Source organism: Lactuca serriola, chromosome 3 (genome assembly GCF_051521515.1).
Source record: "Lactuca serriola cultivar US96UC23 chromosome 3, Lser_US96UC23_V15, whole genome shotgun sequence".
Taxonomy (NCBI): domain Eukaryota; kingdom Viridiplantae; phylum Streptophyta; class Magnoliopsida; order Asterales; family Asteraceae; genus Lactuca; species Lactuca serriola.
The window spans coordinates 67495893-67519835 of NC_136410.1; the positions used below are offsets into that span (position 1 = coordinate 67495893).

A 23943-nucleotide genomic window follows, 5' to 3' on the forward strand; every position below is an offset into this window, starting at 1 on the left:
TATTGAAACTATGGTTAACGTTTCAACAATTTATTTTTATTAAAAATACCTAATAATCCTGTATCCCAGTTAAATCCTATTGAAATATATCGATTTAAATTTTGTTAATGTTTAATCCTTAATTTTTAATATATTTTTTTAAAGCAACCCGTATAACAGAAATAGACAAAACATTGAATGCTTCATTAATTTCTTCATACATCCGGTCAAAATACAAAATCTTTAAGATTAATGAAATATATAAAGTTAATTGTTCAAACATTGATATTGAAGAAACAATATTTGTAAATTAGCCATTAGATATAAAAAAAGAAAAAATTAATAATTTAAATGATGACAAGACAATTATTAATATTATGGATAATATTTTCGTTAATAATTCTTTTGATCCTTTTGTTTCATTTGTTAAATACGTCTATTTATTTTAAAATTTTACTTTAAAAATTATTTAATATTTACTCCTGCTACCTATATAAATATTTAAATAATAAAATATCAAGTATCACAAATTTTTAAATAACTTAAAAATAAAAAAGTAATTTTAGAAATACGTGATGAGAACAGTTTTTGTACAACATAAAGAGAGAGAGGAGACACACGTTTACATTTCCCAGGAAATTAAGTGCAGTGGTCGACGTGGCAGTCCTATTGTACCATTTGGTGGGTCCCAATTCATCTACGTTTTTTGGGTTCTGAAAACAATACGTAGATCCCCCCCTCCCCTTCTTTTCTTCAACAATCCGTCACTCAATATCAAAGCCAAGCGGCTTATTTGACTTTCTTCTTGTTTCTTCCAGCTCTCAATTTCAAGATCATCTCACCAAATTTTTATCTCTTTCTCTCAAACACACGCATTAACTTCTACCTATAATTTATGTTTTAATAGAAACTGAAAGTTCTTGAAAGAAAAACAAGAATTGAAGCGGTTGTTGGAGGAGAGCATATCTATCGTCACACGTTTCTTCTTCGTTTTCTTTCGATTAAAATGCTGTGTCGAATAATTTGATCATAGAGTGAGAAAGAGGAAACCGGTACTGAGATGGGAGCTTGCTTGTCGACGCCGGAGAGTTGCGTCGGAGGTAGAATAACATCGTCCAAGAGGAAATTTAGGAGGCGAAAGAAAGGCTTGAAACGACGTGTTTCCACTCGTTTATCCGATCAATCAAAGTCCCTTCCGTCTGATAAGTCCTTCGTTAATCCCACTTTCCGCGGTTCTCTCTCTCTCTCTCTCTCTCTCTCTCTCGCTCGCTCGCTCTGTGTGTGTGTGTGTAATTATTGAGACGATTGATCTACATCTTTTCTAAATTATCTGTGTTTCTGTTGCAATTCGATTGATTACTTGACTAATTTCTGTCTTGGAAGTAATTCCATTGTTAAAATTAATCAAAAACTTGAGTTAATGTGTTGGATTTCCTTGTTTTCGTTGGGGTTTCTTTTAGTTCTCTTATCCCTTTCTGGCACAACTTTCCAGTGGTGTTCTTCTTGAATATTCACTTCTTACTAATTTTAGAGATACTCTATCCGCTTCCACAAAAGGCTACATTTTTATAATCTTCGTTGTCATAACTAGTACATTTCAAATGATTTTTTGCAACCTTATGTTATTAGCTCACCCAAATCTACATTTTTTCATTAGCAGGGAGCACTGATGAATCTTGGTATGATTCCGCCGCAGTTCTTGATTCCGACTGCAGTGAAGACGATTTCCAGAGTGTTCTTGATGGTACGCTTTCATCTATTATACTCGATACCCATTTCAACATGCAACCTTATATCTTTCATCTCATAAATCTGTATATAAATTAAATAACCAGATGTGAGTTCTCTTAATGGGTCGGAAGGCGCCTCTAGGGCAAGCATTTCTTCAGTTCATCCAGAAGAAATGAATCCAAGATCAAGATCCGAAGGTCCTAACGAAATCAAACCGGTATACCTTGATGAAATATCTTCTTCTGTTGATGAAACTTCTGGAAGAGAAGATGGTCTGTTGGACTGTGGAGTAATCCCCAGCAACTGTCTCCCTTGTCTTGCTGCTACTGTCCCCTCCATTGAAAAAAGAAGATCTTTAAGCTCAAGCCCACCAAGTGTTCGTAAAAAGTCCACACACAAACTTTCATTTAAATGGAAAGATGGACACCCTAACGCCAATATCTGTATGTATTTTTTATCCAACTTTATGAAAACATACACAAAAAACATCGAAATGTGACATGTTTTTGAGCTTCTTTCTTGTAGTTTCTTCAAAGATACATCTACAAAGACCTAAAGCAGGTTCACAAGTACCCTTTTGTCCATTAGACAAGAAAGTGCTCGATTCATGGTCAAATGTTGAACCCAAGACTTTTAGAGTACGAGGAGAGAATTATTTGAGGTAACCATTTTTGCTTTACATAAACATATACTTGTGTTTTATTTGTAATTACACAAATGTTATTGAATGTTTACAGAGATAAAAAGAAAGAACACGCTCCTAATTATGCAGCGTATTACCCATTTGGTGTTGATGTCTTCTTATCACAAACAAAAATCGATCACATAGCTCGATTTGTAGAGCTCCCTGTTCTAGAATCTTCTTCAGGAGACCTTCCTTGTATTCTTGTCGTAAATGTACAAGTACCATTATACCCTTGTGCTTTTTTCCAAGGAGAAATCGATGGTGAAGGAATGAATGTTGTTTTATACTTTAAACTTTCTGAAACTTACTCAAAGGAACTTTCATCCCAGTTTCAAGATAACATGAGAGTAAGATCTTATAATCAACTTTCAATTTTCATCCTATAATATGATTATTATTTTTACTATAAATTTATTTTTGAAACAGAGGATTCTTGATGATGAAATTGAAAAAGTGAAAGGGTTTCCTGTTGATACACTTGTGCCATTTCGTGAAAGGTTGAAAATATTGGGGCGAGTTGTAAATGTTGATGAACTTCAGTTGAGTGCACCCGAAAGAAAGCTTATGCATGCTTATAATGAAAAACCCGTGCTTTCTCGTCCTCAACATGAATTTTACCAAGTGAGTTTTACTGTTTTACAGTAAAAAAATAGAATGAATTATTACTGTGAAAAGTTTTTAAAAAAAGTACTTTTTTGTATTAATATATTGTTGGTGGGATTTTGTGCAGGGAGAAAATTACTTTGAGATAGATTTGGATATGCATAGATTTAGTTATATTTCAAGGAAAGGGTTTGAGGCATTTCAAGATAGATTAAAGAATTGCATTTTGGATGTTGGTCTCACAATCCAGGCATGTTTATTTGTTTATTTGTTTATTTATGGTTTTATTTATGTTTTTAATTTAAAGGAAAATAGTTTGTGAGAAGTTGTGTTTTATGGTGAAACAGGGAAACAAAGCAGAGGAATTACCGGAGCAAATTTTATGTTGTGTGAGGTTAAATGGTATTGATAGAATGAGATACCATATGTTGGGGTTAAATCAGGAATTATGAGAAATAGTGTAAGGTTACAACTCAATACTTGGTGATTAATTTAATTTAATCTTGTTTTTTTTTTTTTTTTTTTTTCGTTTGGTTTTATGGTGAGTTGTTGATTTTTTAAATTAGTTTTAATAAGATCGTCAAATATCTAAATGGTGAAGTCATGAAGTTCAGTTCATACAATTTTTTTTTAAAAGAATATATATAATAGTGAATCGAATGTAATTGATTTGTTAAAATAAGAATAAAAGGGTAGTTAGGAAACTGTCATTTCAAAAAGTGGTCCACCAATAATGGACTTCCATGTTATTTTATTTTATTTATTTATTTATTTATTTTTTGACAAAATTTGCCTTGTAGACCATGACATTAGTACGCATGAACATATAATAGAGATCACTTGAACCTTTGCAGTCAATATCAATATCATTTTTATATATTAAATATGATGTTATGTTATTCAATAAAATTTGGTGTGAGATATTATGTGTGCAATTTTGGGTCTTTAAGTTTAAGTTTATAAGTTTTTTAGTTTATTTTAAATGGTTTAAATTTTAGTTTATATAATTTTAGTTAATTTGATTGTGTAGTAATATTTTAAATCTAACAAATGTTTCAAATTTATTTACAAATTTAAATACTTTATAATAATTTAAAGTTATTGGTAAAAAGCATAAGATAGAGCTATTATAACAAAGTTGATGCAAGATAAATTAGTTAAGATAGATGATTTATTTTTTATATTTGTTTCATAGTATAATTTATAAAGTTATTGTCACGAAAACACTTAAAGATAAATTTATATAAAATCAATTAATGTAAATGATGTTTTTGTAAAAGTAAGTAACTTACAAAAAAAGAATATATTTTTTATTATAAAATAATGTAACAGATAAAAAAAATGATCGACTCTTTATACCATTTTGCACTACTACGTATTTTTCTTGATAGTTGAATGCTTAAATTCTCTTTTGTGCAATCATTTTTTTTTTCATATCTAGTCAAACAATAAACACAAAAATAATATTAATATATGACCAGCTATCGGGCTCATTATTTTCTTGCAAGTTGTAAAGGCAAATCTTTATGTGATATAAAACTTCGTTTTCTATATTTTAAAGATGGTTTGCAAGGCCACATATACAAATGTGGGACATGGTTTAATTAAAAAAACTTATATCTTTTTATTTAGTACTTTGATAATATAATATTATGTAGATATATTCTTATAATTTATTTGTTATATTAATTTAATACTATTCAAATATATTTATATGTTAACAAAAAATGAAGTTACTTATAAACCAATTTAATAGAAATACAATAATTTAAATTTAACATGACATAGACCATAGACATGAGTAATAAATAAAAACATAAAACATAAATACATCTACTTTTAAAACCTAGTCATGATAATAACAAAAAGATAAATAAATAAGCCCAACCTACTTTGATGTACAAGTAATCAATAAAACGATCAATAAATACGAAAACACAATTGCATCATTGTTCTTTTAAGTAAATGTTAACATGTTTTTTTATACAACTTTTTAGTTTTTACGTTCTTGTGATTATATGATTGGTAGATCATTTTCCATCAATTTGATCGTTCTATTTTATTTTTTAATGTTCCTTATTCCCCTCAATTGTTCTTTTAAATTATATATATATATATATATATATATATATATATATATATATATATATATATATATATATATATATATATGACCTTGACTTTTTAAATGTCGGACTTGATTTTTATTTCGGTTAATTACTATTAGTTATTTAAATCATAATAATAATATTTTATTAAATAATTAGTTGTGAGATACGTGTATTATATGACTTTATTAAAAATGAAAAGTTAAATATGAAGGAATATAACGAAAAATGAGACAATTATTGAATTATTAAAATCAAAATACTTATTTCTTTTTTTAATTTAAAAGTTGCATTAATGAAATTTATATATATTTATTATTACACTATTATAAATATTATATCTAAATACTATATAAAATTTAATAAAATAAATTAAAATTAAAATAATCATGCCATGTAACAATCTATTATTATTATTATTAGAGTAGATATTTAGTTATACATATAAAGATATTTGTAAAAGGTATAACGTAGTTGATATATTTGATTATCATTTTGAAGAGTTTGTCAATATTGCATTGATATTTGTAAAATTTCTAAAGTTGATTTTGCTTAATTTAAATATAACTAACATTACATAATTAGCGTGGATGATTTTAACAGTTGATTTCAGTCAAAACAACGATTGTAGATCCATTCCTCTCTTAAGTAGATCAACTCTAATAGGAAGTGTGTCTAACGATCCTCAAGTCAAAATATTTACTTTAGTTAACGCAAATGAATTCCATTTAGCTAGTCTTCAAATTAATTTGAAGTCTTCATCCCTCATTCAACTCCTATTAAACTATATAAAAACATCACAAGATCATCAATGTATGAACTAAAACTCTCCAAGTGTAACAAACCCACATTGGCCAAAGCAACCACCTCTTCATGCTCCATGGCAACACCAAACAACTTAACTTTTAGTAAGTTTACCTCCTATCTAGATGCTAAACAAAAAACATCTAAGAAATCCTTCATTTTGCACAAATAATATTTCCTATTTAATCTTGTAATGTCAAGATAGTTTCAAATGTTTTTCAATTCCATTCATTTAATTGATCTTAAATAATTGAATACGAACGTTGTTTGATGCAATGTTTCAATGTGGGAAGATCATGAGCTTAATTGTCGAGACAAGAGAACGAGTAGACAAACGACAATGGATGTGGCGGAAGAGAGGACGACACAGCCTAGACGCTACAAAGGAAAGAATCTTGATCAGAAAAAAAAAGACAATTTCAGTGCGTACTTTTTCACAAGTGCCAAGGAATCGGAACCCTATTCCATTCCAGTTTTGGTTCACTCTTCTACAACAAAATTCTTTATTTTTTAATTTACGATCGTTACATGTCTTTTAAACTCAGGTTACAGAAATAATTAATATAGAACCAAAATTATCCAAAAAGAAACAAATCATGAATCATTTGTCAAGTTAAAGGTTGATGAACAGTTTTAAATTAATGAGTTCTTACATCTAACAAAACAAATAAAAATGCATGCATCGATCATTAGCAACAAAAAAAGAACATGCGACAACAAGAATGTCTACTTTCATAACATCATCCATATCACTAGCCATGATAATGCATAGATCCAAAAACCACCTGCAAAAAGAAAACATATATATAAAAAACGTCACATAAACATATCAATTGATGTAAGAATAAACCAATGCTAATGAACCTTACCATGAACAAATCTTGAAGAACTATTCCAAGTAGCTTCAAATAAACAATTTGTTGTCGTATTGATTCCACTACGACAATTGCACAAAAACGAACTATAAGGTCCACCATACCCACAAACGCCACCACTTCTCTCACAATCAGCACACATTGTTGGATACTCATTGTTGAAATTAAACTTATACTTTAACGCGACACCATATTTCCAACTTTCGGGATTGTCCGCGTGTCCATCAAACCCGTACAAACCCGAGTACGACCCGCAATTCAATTTCCCCAAGTCCATCTCAAACGAAGGGCCAAGATCCACCGGAGCATACACACAACAACTAGACACCGGGGTGGTGAGTCGACTCACTGCTTGACAAGAATTCAAAATCCCACAAACTCGGGTCCCACTCACCGGATCACAAACCGGAGCATTTCGGCCATCGGATTTGAATACTGGCGATGATGAAGTGTCGCAATTGAGGAGGGCGAATACAGTGTTGTCATGAAAGGTGAAAGGGGCGTCCCAATCGAGCCCGAACCCTTTACTTGGTTGAGTGCAACCACAAGTTGACATTGAGGGGTCGGTTATGTAAATAATTTGGTTTGGGTAGTCGATGGCGGTGATTGGGTAGCATCCAGTGTGTGTTATGAATGTCAGATGTTGATTGTTGCAAGTTACCCGGGTTTGGAACCGCGGGTCGCCGCATCCTAAACCGGTTCCAAACGGGTATCTGACAGGTAACGTGCCACATGTCGGTTTGCAAGTTTGGGAGGTGGTGAAGGTTGATGAGATGATTATGATGATGGAAGTTGTGACGAGTTTGGTCGCGAAAGAGAGTCGAATGTTCGGGTTGTGTGACATTTTAGCACCTAAGAATTTGTCGATCGAGATGGGGGATGGGGGAATTGGGTTATATATAAAGAGCAAATGAAATAAACGTTTATAGGATGAATTGTATATTATGCACTAAAGGTGTAGTATATATGTTTTTAGGTTACTTTTGTAGATGCTTTTGTTAAAAAAGTGATGGTAATTTGTAACTCAGCCATAAAGGTTATGAATAAGATGTCAAACTTAAATAAATAAATAAATAAATTGTATGTCTATGTGGAGGTGAAATTTCTTCAATTAAGTTATAATTTTATATGTGAAATTTGTAATAGATATTGGCTCCTAGTGTTTGCATTACCGATGGTAAAAGAAGAATATGATTCTTTCCTTTTCGTAGCTTTAGATAAGGTTATAACTTGGAGAATATGATCCACTTATGTGGATTGAAATCAAAGGGAACCTCAAGGTATAGTGCCTCTTTATTTTTTGTTCTATTATTATTATTTTATTTTGGGTAATATCTTGTTTTTTTACATCAAATGATCATCATATCATAATCTTTAGTTATGTATCATTAAAAGCTAAGAGTACCCTTTTGACAAAAAAGATTTTTAGTTGCATTCATGATGATTTTGTTGTTATAAATGGGGTTCTTGTTGTGATTTTGTAATGAGAGGTACATATATAAGTCCTCAAATACTCTTTCTAAAATAAAGACCACCAACTCCATACTCCTCAAAAGAAGCAAAAGAAGCACACATTTGGGGTTCCCTCCGCTTTATTCCCTTCACAATCATTGTGTTGTAGAGCCATATCCAAATAAAGAAAGGGGTTCTTACTTGTAAAAGGCACACGAAGTTACAGATTAACACCATCAATTAAATTAGGACTTGAATAAGTTTTCACATATATGTATCAAGTGTTTGTACATATAACCTTTTGTCCTTTTATATTGGTATGCATGCATTATTTGTTTGTATCCTTTAGTATTCTAGACTTCGATTATTTGTTTTTTTATTGCGGAAATAATATTTTATCTTCGTTTAAATGAAACAAATGGGATTCAAATCACAGCCTTGAAAATTTTCCAATCTGATTATGAATTCCCATGAGGATTATTTTATTGCGAAATCGCCTTTCACAAGCTCTTTATTGTTCAATAAGGGTGGAGTAAACAAGGCTAGAGCCCATGAAATCAAAACAAAAAGGCTTGTATGTACGAGATGAAGTCCCATATGAGGCCCAACTAAGTCAAAATATTTAAAGAATAACAATTCAGAGTTTTGTACCAATTAAAAAATATTTACCAAAATGTTGTGTTTTTAAACTTATCTACCAAAATATATAAATTAATGTTTTTCTGAGGTTTTAATATTTTTTATTTTTTATTTTTACTTACTCTCTTCTAACTTTATTGTTGTCACCACCATTGATACCAGCTACTTTTTTTTTCCTTCTCGCAATCATCTTTCTTCCGTCTAACAAATCCAAACGAAAAAAAAGTCAATAAATAAAAACCGAAAATTAAATCTAAAACTCTTATTAAAAGTTCTCTTTCGAAAAAAACTCTTATTAAAAGTTAATCCAAAATAATCCAACTTGAAATTGCTAAACCAAATAGAATGGAGTTGGTCATTGGTGTTATATCATGTACGAACTTGGAAGGGGTTAGTCGAGATCACGGGAGCTGAGCATTATTTTCTCAGAATATGAACAAGAACGGGAAAATATCAATTTTGAGATGGCTGGATTTTGCCAATGATATCTTGGGCTTTTTGCATAGAAGATTAAAATTCGTAACTTCTTGGTTGCTAGAGTTTGTCGTTAAATTTGTTCTTCTTTTCCATTACTCTTACAGTATAAAAAAACTGATTTTGACGTTTCTTTTATTACAAATATTTTTGTAGTTATTTTTCTTATGTATTGTAATGGACGATTCCACCGGTTATAACCGAAAAAAAGGTCACAAAAAGTTTTTCAAATAAAGAAAAACATTTTTCTTCATCCTTTTTTTTTGCATCGTCTACGTGTTAATTTAACAGCTTAACGTCTGAATCGAATTGTTACTAAGTTCTCTAATGTTTTGTTCGTTTTATTTCCACTTTTGTAGCGTTTACCGGTGGCGAGCCAAGAATTTTGATACGGAATACAAATATCGTCAAAATATATTTTATGTAGTGATCCTATAATATGCATTAAAAAAACATAATCCAATTATTTTAGTTGGGGTGCAATAACATAAAACATATATACAAATATTATATATAAAATAATTTTTTTGGGATGCTGTAGTACCCCCACCATCCCACGTAGCTCCGTCACTGGCGTATACATCATGATTCTCACACAAACCTTATGACGTTGCAAAAATTTGACATTGATATCATTTGATCGGGATTGTGTCGAATCATACATATGGTGGATAATGTAACAGCCCGGAATCTCAGGTATTGTTAAAATTATGTTTTTGGGGTGTTTTAAGAGGGGACTCGGCGAGTTGAAGCCTAGACTCGCCGAGTAGGATCGCAGACCTGGTCGCGGGTTCGCGACTGGACTCGACGAGTCCAGATATGGACTCGGCGAGTCTGCGCTGTTTAGCGAAAACCCTAACCGTTCAGGTTTGGGACGTATAAAAGGGACTTATTGGCCGTCATTGTTCATTTTAGCCTTCTGAGAAGAACCCTAAATCGATTGTGTGCATCTGGAGCAAGGATTATAGGCCATTGTTGATTATAGAAGAGTTGTTGTGCAAGGAAGAGAAAGGATTGGCTAAAGGAACAGCAAGGGAGTCACATTCTGAGGATTGGAGACACAGAGAATACATCATCCAGGTAAGATTTCGAGTATACTCTGCTATGTTGATGTGATTATGGAATTAGGGTTTATGGAACCCTTTTGTGAATAGATTGAATGTTACCCTAGTCCCCTAATCGATTGTAACCCTGTATTGGGACCTTTGGAGGTCCAGAATGTCCCATGTCTGTGCATTTCGGGAATTGATGAAGGTTTTGGATTGGAATCCTTATGCCTTAGGTCAAAATGTAAATTATGAATCATAGGGTGTATCATGAGCACTGAAATGAGGACTTTACGTGATGGATCAGCCTAGGAAGGCCAGACCTAGGAATGGTCGGAGCGGTTCTGACCTTAGGATGCAGTTTGAGCAGTTGCATGGCATGGACTCGCCGAGTTCGACGAACAGACTCGGCGAGTAGCTTGAAGATTTACTGGGACTCGTCGAGTTGTTCTTCAGACTCGGCGAGTTGAGTCGGGGTGGCCTCGCGATTCTTCCAGGAGTAACTCGTCGGGTCAAGGAGGATACTCGACGAGTAGAAAGGGAGTTTTAGAGAATTTGAGGACGTCTAGACTCGCCGAGTCGCCATGGCACTCGCCGAGTCTGGTCAAGTTGACCGTTGACCGTTGACCAGAGTTGACCTAAGTCTGACTTCTTAGGGATAGTCACACTTAGAAGATATAAGTGTTAATGAGAGATATGTGATGTTATAGGGAGGTTGTAGCTCGACGGATTGTGCACGAGTGATTTCAGGATTTGCTAGCTTTCAGCATTCACGAGGTGAGTCTTCTCACTATACTGTACCCGGAAGGGTTTGACTGTGTGACCGGAAGGTCAGATATGATATGTGATATGTATGCTATATGTGGTAAGTTATTTGTTATATGTGCTATGTATGTTATGTGGGCCGGAAGGCAATATGTGATGGGCCGGAAGGCGATTATGTTATGGGCCGGAAGGCGTTGTGTTGAGGACCGGAAGGTCAGGGCCTGGAAAGGCGTATGTGCGTAAGTTGTATATTGGGGAACTCACTAAGCATTTATGCTTACAGTTGTTATGTATGTGTTCCAAGTACTAGCGAGGACCGTGGGAAGGCGCCGGCGTGATCGGTACACACTGAAGGATGTTTTTATGATCTTGGGATTTAGACAATTTGTATTTGACATGACACCTACATTATTTATGCCTTGTTTGAATGGAAATACTTTATTTTTAAAATGAAAAATTTGTTTGAAAATTTGCGTTGTTACAGATAACTTCATCTTTAGGATGCATAGCCTATTCCATGCTACATGTAGTTTCTTAACTCGGGGTTTCAGATTTTACGAACCTTAGGAAATCAAAATTTTCTCATTAACCTACACAACTCCCTTACGACCCATTTATTCATGTCTCTCACGACTAGATGTATGCCCTTATAAATAAAATAAAAGGGTGTTAATAGACCCCATAAATGGGACTTATATATGTGTGTGGGGGGTCCATAGTCCACGGTCGACGACCATATGAGTGAGATAGTCTAAACAATATAAAAAAACATTCATAACACAAGATTGTACAACATTAACAGTTCTCATTCAAGTAAGAACCAGTTGGTTACTTACAAGAAAAACCTCTCTACAAAGAACAATCAGCACTCTACAACCATTCTCACTACAACCCTCGTCTAATCTAATCACTCGATCAGACAACGATTGAAGAACAGATAAAGAAACCCTAATACTATCAGAGAGAAGAAAGTTATACATCGAGAATCATATAGAACCAAATGACTCAATAATAACCAAATTACACAGGGACCAGACATTATATGCTTCAGGTTCAAAATTGGATCGAATATCACACAGACCCATTGTAACCCGGGATAACCCGACCCGAAATAGATTCGCGTGTTTAACATATTTGAGATAATGTGAGCCCCAGTCCCACAGATCAGCAAGAGTACACCTTTAGCCCTTCCAACAAATAAGAGCAACAAACCAACTACAAATAATTTACAATTTTAACCGTATAGAAATAAATAAATAACAGAAGGATACAAAAAAGGATATAAAATCAATCATAAGTTTGTAAATGCAAGACTAAACTTATTTTAATAGCCCCCTCAAACTTAATCATTGATAAAAGCCGATTAGCATTTTCCTTGAAACGAATCTACAAGACCATTCTTTCACATAAAATATTATGTTGAAAAGCCCCCGGATACTTGGTAAAAATATCGGCAATGTTGTGAGCAAAATCAACTTTTAAAACTTCTACAACACCCTTTGAGACACAATCTCTGATAAAATGAGTGTCGATGTCAAAATGTTTTGTTTTCTCATGGAAAACAAGATTCAAAAGCAATTTGATAGCTGATTCAATTCATTATCACAAAATATTGGCACAAGATTTAAACTTTTAATTCCGAGATCAAACAAAATTTTCAATATCCAAATAACTTCTCAAGTTATAATACCAAATGCTCTATATTCAGATTCCGTGGAAGAACGAGAAACAATTTCATGTTTTGCAGGAAATCAGAGATTCACCAAGAAACAAAGAATAACCAGTAATAGAACGGCGAGATGCAAGACACTTGGACCAATCAACATCCACAATACCTTTTGGAATTAAATTTTTTGATATAATTATAGAAACACATCTTCCTGGATTACTCTTCGGATACCTTAGTAATCTTAGGGAAATATTAAAATGAGATTTTTTAGGTGAATGCATAATAAATTGACTCAAAACTTGAACTACATATAATATATCAGGTCGAGTAATAGTCAAATATATCAGTTTACCAATCAATTTTTGAAAAATAGTAATACTGTGTAACAAACCATAATTTTTATCTATCCCACCACTTCTAACAACAATATTACATTCTAAATGTGTCTTAACATGTTTACACCCTAACATTCCAAACTCATGAAGTAACTCTAAACAATATTTCCTTTGGTTTAAACAAATACCTTTTTCTATATCAACAACTTCAATTCCTAAGAAATTTTTTAACTTTCCAAGATCTTTAATAAAAAATTTAGATCTTAAAAAACCATTAACAAGATTAATTTCATCAATGTTGTTACCAGTAAGGATGATATCATCCACATAAACAAGTAAGAAAACTGAACAATCATTTTTGGTTCTAACAAAAATATAAAAATCATTAATACTTTGGACAAAACCAAATTTAGAAAGGGAACTACACAACTTCTCATTCCATTTCCTAGGGCCTGTTTGAGCCCATATACACATTTTAACAATTTACAAACTAGATTATCATCTGTATTATAGTAACCAAGAGGCAAATACATATATACATCTTCATCTAAGTCACCATAAAGGAAAGCATTATTAATACCTGACTGAAACAAAATCCAACCAAAATTAATAGCAAAAGTGATAACCGTTCTAATAGTTACCATTTTGGTTACTAGAGAAAAAGTTTCTTTGTAATTAATCCCCTCTCTCTGATTATATCCTTTAATAACTAACCTGACCTTAAGCCTCTCAACCTCACCATTACATTTATATTTTATTTTATAAACCCATTTACAACCAATGGGCTTTCTATCAGAGGGCAATTTACAAACAATCTAAGTTTGATTCCGATGTAAAGCTTCCATTTCCTCATTCATTGCCTGAACCCAATTAGGATCCAAGGCAACTTCATAGTAAGATTGAGTCTCAATAGTTTTATTTAGATTAGTAACAAAACATTTATTTTCAAAACATAAAAAAGAATAATTCACAGATTTCTTAATTTCATACTTATACTTGCCTTCTACAATATACCCACTAAATCTTTGAGGAAGCCTAGACTCACAACTAGACCTTCTATTAGTTAAAGACTGATCATTAAGAGAATTAGAAGGAACAAAGTTTTCCTCCTAGGTTACAAGTGTTTCAGAAGTCAGTTGTGCATATCACACTCTCAAGTGTTTCAGAAGTACCCATACTAGGTTACAAATTGTGCATATCACACTCTCAGTACCATCCTAAGCAGAGTCAGTTGCACCCAAATTACAGGTACCATCCTGACTAGAATCAGTTGTACTTGAAGGCTGATTTATATTCAAATCACCATCCTGATTGCTTTCACCAGAGACACTATCAAATTGAACATCAATAAGACTTTCTGAAGAATTAGTTTCATCATTGTAAAAAGGATCCCACAAATTGTTATCATTAGAGCTAGACAACTTATGTAACTGAGATATTTCATCAGAAAACTAAGTCATTTAAAAGGGAAACAGACTCATATAACTTCACATCCCTGGAGAAAAAAACATAGTTATCAAGACTATACAATTTATAATCTTTCTTAACATTGGAATAGCCAACCAAAATGCATTTTTCAGACCTTTCAAAATTTTTATCATGATTATCTAAAACAGTAGCAAAACAAAAGAACCCAAAAGAATATGATCTTATCATAAGCAGGAACTCTTATATATCATTTCATAAGGAGTTTTCCCATTTAAAACAGATGAAAGATTTCTATTTATTAAAAAAACAACAGTCACAACAGCTTCACCCTAAAAAAGTTTAGGTAAACCAGAATGAAATAACAAAGATCTAGAAACATTAAGAAGATGTTTGTGTTTCCTCTCCACAACACCATTTATTGTGGAGTATGAACACATAAAGTTTGATGAATAAGACCCTTATTTTCAAAAAAAAAACTTTTCATTCTAGTGTTAACAAACTCAGTACCATTATCAGATCTCACATACTTGACTTTAATACTAAACCGAGTTTCCAAAAAAACATACTTTAAAATTTTCAGTTCCAACTAGTTTGAAACTAATTATAGCAGTAACAGAATTATCGAAAGGATGAAGATACAAAGGATCATCAAAATCAACAACATCATTCTTATTAGAACTCTCCCCTGGTGTTCCAGTCATGATTGACAACAATCACAACCATAGAACAATCACAACCACAAAATAATCAGGAATCTAACACCTAAGCATGAAGATTCACAAGTTGTTTCTATAACTCAACCAGATTCATAACACATATTAGGCCAAAGCAAGTTGAAATTATAGACGTGAACAATTGTGATAAGAGGATAACTGATAAATCAAAACTCTAGAAGAAAAGAAGTGTTCGAGACTTACAATGATCCATAAAATACTCACAGAAAACAGCAAAGTAGTTTCGATAAATCTGAATCTTAGACTTACCACTGAAGAAGACACGACATTCAAATGCCAGAACCAAAACTATTAATAGCAACTTGTTTGCACATACTTGACGTTGACCTTTGTTTATAGTGTTGGCCGATAGGTTTAACAAAATGTTAACCCTAAACATTCATAAAGTTTACTACCAAATGTGTGACAAGGATACTACCAGGTTGGCAATTACCACCAAAACAGATACATGAGAAGACAAGATCTGATAACAGATCCATACAATCAAGCCACTACGTCTGGATCAAAAAATAACATCGAGCCAAGAACCCTCAACAACAAGAATCGATAAGCCAAAACCAGACCTAGACAACGAACAAAAAATTAAACACTAGACCTGAAACCTTAACTTGATCCTGACCAGAATCAAAACAAACAACAACCAATGAGGCTATGATACCATCTAAACAATCTAAAAAACATACAGAACACAATATTGCACAACATCAACAGTTCTCATTCAAGTAAGGATCAGTTGGTTTACATGAACTTACAAGAAAAATCTCTCTACAAAGAACATTGAGCACTCTACAACCATCCTCACTACAACCCTCATCTAATCTAATCACTCGATCAAAAAATGATTGAGGAATAGATAAAGAAACCTTAATACTATCAGAGAGAAGAAAGTTATACACTAAGAATCACATAGAACAAAACGACTCGATAATAACCAAATTACATAGGGACCAAACATTATATACTTCGGGGTTAGAATTGAATCGAATACCACCTAGACCCATTGTAACCCAGGATAACCCAGCCCAAAATAGATCCGCGTGTTCGACAAATTTGAGATAATGTGAGCCCCAGTCCTAGAGATCAGCAAGAGTACACATTTAACCCTTCCTATAAATAAGAACAACAAACCAACTACAAATAATTTACAATTTTAACCCTATAGAAATAAATAAATAAAAAAAGGATATAAAATCAATGATAAGTGCGTAAAAGCATGAATGAACTTATTTTAACAGGTATGGTCTATTTAAGATTATTCATCACGAAAAACATACAAGAAGGAGAACAATGTAAAGGAACAAAAATGCACCATAATACATTTTTTTTCAAAGAATGATGCATAATTCACTAGATTTATGGAAATATCCCAATGGTGGACAATAATAGAGGACACATTACCAACAATGGGAGGGGTAAAAGGGAAAGGCATATATACAACTGGGTATGTGGTTTATGTTGGAGGCAACATTATTTTGCTGGAAATCCCACCTAACTTTTTTTGTCCCATATCACCATTACCATCATATATTAAAGCTAACACCCAACTACAAATATATGACTTTTGATTTAACTTTTAGTCCTTCCTATCAATAGAGCTCTCAAATAAAATGCATTCTGCCTATTATAAAGAATTTTAGGATTAATTATTTTTTAAGACTGAACTTTTTTTTGTTTGAATCAAACTGATTATGAAATAAAAGTGTTAGCATATATGTTATCAGCCCACATGTTTATGGGCCATTTAGGCTTTAGCCCATTAGGGTTTTGTCTTGTTAGTATTTATTCTCCGCTTTCTTCTGTGTAGCTTTCATGCTTTTCATTGAGAACCTTGTAATTTCTCTTTATCATAATCATATTGCAATATTATCATAGTATCAAAGCGGAGGTTTGATACATTGTTAGAAGGTTTTGTAGTAGTCATCTGTGGCACGGATCAAAATTTTCTAGGGTTACTATAACCGTTTTTTGTTTTCAATATGTTTGATGTTTCTTCGTTGTTGATATTCGTTTGTTTGTTGGTATTCATTTGTTGTTGTTGATTAGTTCGTTATTGTTTTTCGATCTTTTATTGTTCGATTAATTGCTTTCACTGGTTTGTTACTCTTCTGATTCTCAAATTGCTTATCTTTTGTTGTGCTTATTTATTCATTGCCAGCATGACTGGAAAGGATGACTCCCTTCAATAAATCAATACTCGTCTTGATGGAAAGGATTATACGTATTGGAGTTATGTTATGAAGAACTTCCTTGATGGGAAGAATATGTAGGGCTATGTCACAGGGAATAAAGCCAACCCCTCAATGCCTCAAGCTGAGAATTTCGATTTGTTGGTTGATGCTTGGGGGACCGATAACTCCAAGGTCATTACTTAGATTAACAATTTTGTTACTCAGTCTATTGGTATGCAGTTGGATAAATATGGCACATCAAATGAAATTTGGAATCACTTGGAGAGACTGTATACTCAGTCCAACTTTGCTAAACAGTATCAGTTAGAATATGATATTCGTGCCCTTCAACAAAATGACCAGAGTATTCAAGATTTCTATGTTGCTATGTCTGATTTGTAGGATCAATTGGCTCTTACTGAATCTAAAGAGTTAAAAGATTTTGAGTCTTATATTTTTAGGAAGGAAGAACAACATTTGGTCTAGTTTTTGATGGCCTTGTGTTCTGATTTTGAAGGCCTACGTGGAACGATTCTTCATCACTCCCCCATCCCTCAATAGATTATGTTTTTCATGAGCTGGTTGCTGAAGAGACTTGTATTAAGTTTCACACAGATAAAGGGTTTAAAGAAACCTCCATTCCTACCTCCACTCCTCTTGTGCCTGTTGTTTCCTCTAATCATCCTCGACAAACTCCAAGGGTTGCTTATGATGAGTGTGCATTCTGCAAACAGAAAAATTATTGGAAAGCTTAGTGTCCATTGTTAGTCAACAAGGGTAAATCTGGTCAGCCTCAGTTGGGACAACATAATAGTTATGGTTAATAGAAGTTTCAGCCACGTTACTATGGTACTCCTTCATGGATACCTCGTCCTCCACAGTTTGTTGCTACTGCTACACCACCAGTTGACATGGAATATGTTGGAAACATGCCATAATTTGCATTGGATCCCAAGGTTTTTGAGAGTTTCAGACAGTATTTGGCATTTAATTCCACTGCCATGTTTACGTCTATGTCTCATTCTGGTCCTACTTCATCCGGTACCTCAGGTATTCCCTCATCTTTGTGGATTTTAGATTCTGGTGCAACCCATCACACAACTCCTCATTTGTCATCATTTACTTCTTTGTCACATGTCTCATCTATTTGTGTTATGTCTGCTAGTGATACATTTATGCTAGTAGAGAGTGTTAGGTTTGTCTCTATTTTTGTCATCATTGATTTGTTTTCTTTTCGTTTGAGTCCTTTGTCGTCTGAGTTTTATCTTTGGCATTCTCATTTGGGATACATGTCTGTATCATGTTTGAGTTTTCTAACATCTAGTGGTGTTTTGGGTCATTTGAAAACTTGTGATATTTTTTATTGTAGTGGTTGTAAATTATCAAAATTCTTTGCTTTACCTTTCAGTAAAAGTATGTCTTGTTCTACTGCTCCTTTTGATATTATTCATTCTGATGTGTGGGGTCCTACACCAGTATCCACAAAGGGTGGGTCATGCTATTACATATCTTTTATAGATGATTATACTTGATATACATGGGTTTATCTTATGAAACAAATATCTGATTTCCTTGGCATTTACAACAATTTTAGAGCTCTTGTTAAAACTCAACATTCGGTTGTGATCAAGTGCTTCAGGTGTGACTTAGGGGGTGAATATTGTTGGGTTTTGAGCAATCTAACACTTCCTAAGTGTGCATGCAACCCTAATAAACCTTGGATCTATGTTTGTCTAAATACATGCAAAATAATAATTTTCCAAGGTTTATAACCTATCTAACATGGCATGGGGAACATTTCAACATAAAAGAGTTAGAAGAGATTACATACCTTTTTGATGAGTTTGGTTCTTGAGGAGTTTGAGGGCCAAGCACCAATAGTGTGAATGCCTCAAATGGAATCACAAAACACCACAAACTCTTGGAAAACTTTGAGAGAGTATACACACTTGTATATTTCGGCCAAACACAAGCTCACACACATTAGTTCACTAGGTGCCATTTCATGCTCCATAAGCATGCTTATATAGTGTGCATGGTTAGGGTGAAACCCTAATAACCCATGACCTTTCCTTTCCAAGGATCCATGGGTTAAAAGATCCATGGATCATCCATGGACTTCCATCCAAGCCTAGCCCATTAACAAATGAGTGTTAGCCCACACCATATAAAACCAATAGCCCATAATCTAATTAGTCTTCCTTTTAATCTCTAAATTAATTCATAATTAATTCAAGACTAAGACTAATTAAATAACATAACTTCATATTAATATATTATAACTTATAATATATTAATAAACATATGTGTATAACTCTCATAAAATTATCCATAAATAGTTTGGATGAGATGCAACCCAAATGGACCATGCCGGTCGGGTCAAGTATATACCAAATAAGTTATGGACTTAGACACCTTATCCAACAGACTCCCACTTGGATAAGTCTAATAACTGTATTTGCCTATATAACTTCAGGAACCAACCAGCAATCGTAGCTCTCGAAAACTCCGTTGAACTATGAAGCGCCATTTTAAGACAAGTGATCATATAATCCTCTGTTCTCATGATATCAGCCGGACAAACACATGGAACTATGTCTTGCTTATTGTCTGGCAGTTGTTTCTCGATTTCCAATTTGTTTGACAAAGAACTTTGCTGAACACATCAGTTTAGTTCTGACCGGGCCCGGTACATGGGTCAACACAAAATCATCGAGGGGCCCAGATATCGCTTCTATTTCTAGAAGGAACAGATAAACTTCGACTCATATGCTTGTTCTACTACTTGTTGAATTGTACACAAAGGCACGTTTTATAACATCAAGTTACTGATGCGTTTACGTGCAATCAATGCACAACCAACTCATAGGTAACAACTCATATCTCTAGGTTTGAAGATTTATATAATATTATCGTCTCACGATCACTCGAGATAAATTCCATGAAGTGATACAAGTGAGCGTGGGTTTATACCAATACTCATAACTTATGAGTACTCATGAATGTTGTAGCAACCATTGCCATGTCTAAACACCTTTAGCCATCTACAAACCCAATTCATGACAATCTTGATTCATACCTACTTCTGACGTATGATCGATTGTGGAGGTTTGAATAAATTAATTATTTAGAAGTCAAAACATGCAAAACTGAAACAATAGTAAATAATTGACAATGATAGTAACACTTTACTCATAAATAAATCACAAATTTTATTCATCATCAAACGTCGATTACATTTTACAAGTTTCAGGAAAACTATCTAATCTGTAAAACTAATATCGTCCCTCAGCCCGATGCGCCTCGCATGCTGAAAATGCTTAACCCTCGTCAGTCCCTTCGTAAGGGGATCTGCAGGATTCTCATCCGACGATATTCTCCTTGCCACGAGGAGTCCTTCTTCAATCTTGTGTCTTATGAAGTGATATTTTCTGTCAATGTGTCGGGATCTGCCATGATCTCTTGGTTCCTTGGCTAAAGCAACCGCACTATTGTTGTCACAGAAAATCTCCATAGGTTCCTTAATAGCTGGTACAACTCCAAGGTCTCCGATGAAGTTCTTTAGCCATATCGCCTCCTTCGCTGCTTCACTCGCTGCTATATACTCTGATTCACAAGTCGAATCAGCCACCGTCTCCTGCTTGGAACTCTTCCAAGAAATTGCCCCTCCATTTAAGGTAAAGATCCAGCCCGACTGAGAGCGAAAATTATCCCTATCAGTCTGAAAACTAGCATCACTATACCTTAATACTCTCAAGTCATCACTCCGACCAAGGGTAAGGACCCAATCCTTAGTCCTCCGCAGGTACTTGAGAATGTTCTTTACCGCGGTCCAATGAGCCTTGCCAGGGTTCCCCTGATACCTGCTGACCATGCTCAAAGCAAATGCCACATCAGGGCGGGTACAAGTCATAGCATACATGATCGAGCCAACAGCGGAAGCATACGGTAATTGGCTCATCTCAGCTATCTCTTCCTCTGTACTCGGACTCTGAGTCTTACTTAGTTTGGCATTGCTTTGGATCGGTAAATCTCCTTTCTTGGAATTCTGCATGTTGAACCTATTCAACACCTTATCCAAGTAGATACTCTGACTAAGTCCAATTAGTCTTTTACTCCTTTCTCTTAATATCCTTATCCCTAGGATATAGGCAGCCTCCCCTAGGTCCTTCATAGCAAAGCACTTCCCAAGCCAGGACTTAACCTCCTGCAAGGTTGGGATGTCATTTCCTATAAGTAGTATGTCATCCACATACAGTACCAAGAAGCTAACTATACTCCCACTAGCTCTGACATACACGCAAGACTCATCTTCGCTTCTCGAGAAGCCAAACTCTTTGACCTTCTCATCAAAACAAAGATTCCAGCTACGAGATGCTTGTTTTAATCCATAAATGGATTTCTCAAGCTTGCATACTCTATTGGGGTACTCTGCACTGACAAAACCCTCTGGCTGATTCATGTACACATCCTCAGCCAATTTTCCGTTAAGGAAAGCGGTTTTGACATCCATTTGCCATATTTCATAATCATGAAATGCTACAATGGCTAGCATAACCCTAATGGACTTAATCTTTGCTACCGGCGAGAAGGTTTCGTCATAATCAATACCCTGAGTCTGAGTAAAACCCTTCGCAACCAGTCGAGCCTTATAACTATGCACTTTTCCTTCCATGTCGGTCTTCTTCTTGAAGATCCATTTGCACCCGACTGTTTTACGGCCTGGTACATTATCAACCAAGTTCCAAACTTGATTGTCATACATGGACTGTATCTCGCTGTCCATAGCCTCCTTCCATTTAGCAGACTCCGGGCCTACCATGGCTTCCTTAACACTGCTAGGTTCATCCAAATTTACCAGTGTACTATCACTGATAAACGTATCACCTTCCGTAGTAATATGAAAGCCATAATAAAACGAAGGTGTGTTCTTAACCCGTGTGGAACGCCTCGGAGGTACAGACATGTCAGCTTGCTCAACAGGAGTTTCCTCCTCAGGTTGATTGCTAGTGTATGAGGTTCCTTCACCAATTGCTTCTTGAATTTCTTCAAGATCAATTTGCCTCCCACTGTCTCCTTGGCTTATAAATTCTCTCTCACGAAAGACCCCTCTTCTTGCTACAAAGACCACATTCTCACTTGGTCTGTAGAAGAGGTAACCAAAGGATTTCTGTGGGTAGCCGATGAAAATACACCTTTCACTTCGGGGTTCGAGCTTATCATGAGTCTCACGCCTCACGAAAGCCTCGCAACCCCAAATCTTGATGTGGTCTAAATTGGGAACCTTCCCAGTCCACATCTCATGAGGTGTTTTGGTAACCTTCTTTGTAGGGACTAGATTAAGGATATGGGCGGCAATCTCTAAGGCATACCCCCAAAAAGAGATTGGTAGCGAAACTCGACTCATCATAGAGCGAACCATGTCCAACAAGGTTCGATTACGCCTCTCAACTACACCATTCAGCTGTGGTGTCCTGGGAGGAGTCAATTGTGAGACAATCCCACACTCCTTAAGATAGTCAAGGAACTCGGTACTAAGATACTCACCACCTCGATCGGATCGAAGCATCTTAATGTTCCTGCCCAATTGATTTTCTACTTCCTGTTTGAATTCCTTAAACCTTTCAAAGGTTTCTGACTTATGTTTGATTAAGTAGACATACCCATATCTACTAAAATCATCAATGAAAGTCACATAATACCGATTAGCATCCCTTGTGGCGGTTTTGAATGGCCCACATACATCAGTATGTATTAGGTCTAACAAACCCTCACCCCTTTCACAAGTTCCAGTGAAGGGTGATTTTGTCATCTTTCCAAGTAGACAAGATTCACAACTATCATCCGATTTAAGGTCGAATGATTCCAAGACTCCACTCTTTTGGAGTTGGCCTATGCGTTTCTTGTTTACATGTCCAAGACGACAATGCCACAATGATGCTTTATCTAGGCTAGTAGAAGAATCAATATACAACACATTATTTCCTAAGTTGTCTACAATCGACACAGTTTCATACACACCATCACAAGGTAACGCTTTAAAATAAAACACATTTTTATAGAAAGCATTAATACCACCACATTCATTATCAAACGAAAAGGTAAAACCTTGTTTGTACAAAGCATGAAAAGAAATAATACTCCTCGCCATTTCAGACGAGTACACACATTTATTCAAATCTAATTTTAACCCATTATTAAGCAACAAAGTATAAACTCCAATCTTGGAAACAGGTGAAGCCTTCCTATTCCTCATGATCAGGTTTATCTTCCCATGCTCCACATCCTCACTTCTTCTTAGGCCCTGCAAATCAGAACATATGTGAATACCACATCCTGTATCAAGCACCCAAGAGTTAGAATATGTTGAGTAATTAGACAATATAGTGTAAATACCTGCATGGGTGGGTTTCACTTTCCCATCCTTTAAATCCTGCAAGTACTTAGG

General features: G+C 34.4%; 2 protein-coding genes across 3 annotated transcripts; one reads left to right on the plus strand and one right to left on the minus strand.

Annotated features, from left to right (window-relative positions):
* The first annotated feature begins 728 nt into the window (after nt 1-728).
* On the plus strand, nt 729-3514 carry CW14 (CW14 protein (DUF1336)). 2 transcript variants are annotated; one of them, XM_079030479.1, is made up of 8 exons: nt 729-1211; nt 1637-1723; nt 1815-2153; nt 2236-2371; nt 2448-2742; nt 2822-3016; nt 3126-3248; nt 3346-3514. In XM_079030479.1, the coding sequence occupies exons 1-8, from the start codon at nt 1040-1042 to the stop codon at nt 3448-3450; spliced, it is 1452 nt and encodes a 483-aa protein (XP_078886605.1). In that variant the 5' UTR covers nt 729-1039; the 3' UTR covers nt 3451-3514. The 2 variants fall into 2 exon arrangements, with proteins under 2 accessions (XP_078886605.1, XP_078886606.1); XM_079030480.1 differs by having other exon boundaries at nt 1640-1723.
* Nucleotides 3515-6468: 2954 nt separating this feature from the next.
* LOC145092532 (Putative membrane lipoprotein) lies at nt 6469-7715 on the minus strand. Its single transcript, XM_079030481.1, has 2 exons — nt 6780-7715; nt 6469-6695 (listed from the first exon to the last, which is right to left on the minus strand). Exons 1-2 carry the CDS (start codon nt 7627-7629, stop codon nt 6643-6645), a joined length of 903 nt encoding a protein of 300 aa, XP_078886607.1. The 5' UTR covers nt 7630-7715; the 3' UTR covers nt 6469-6642.
* Nucleotides 7716-23943: the final 16228 nt, after the last annotated feature.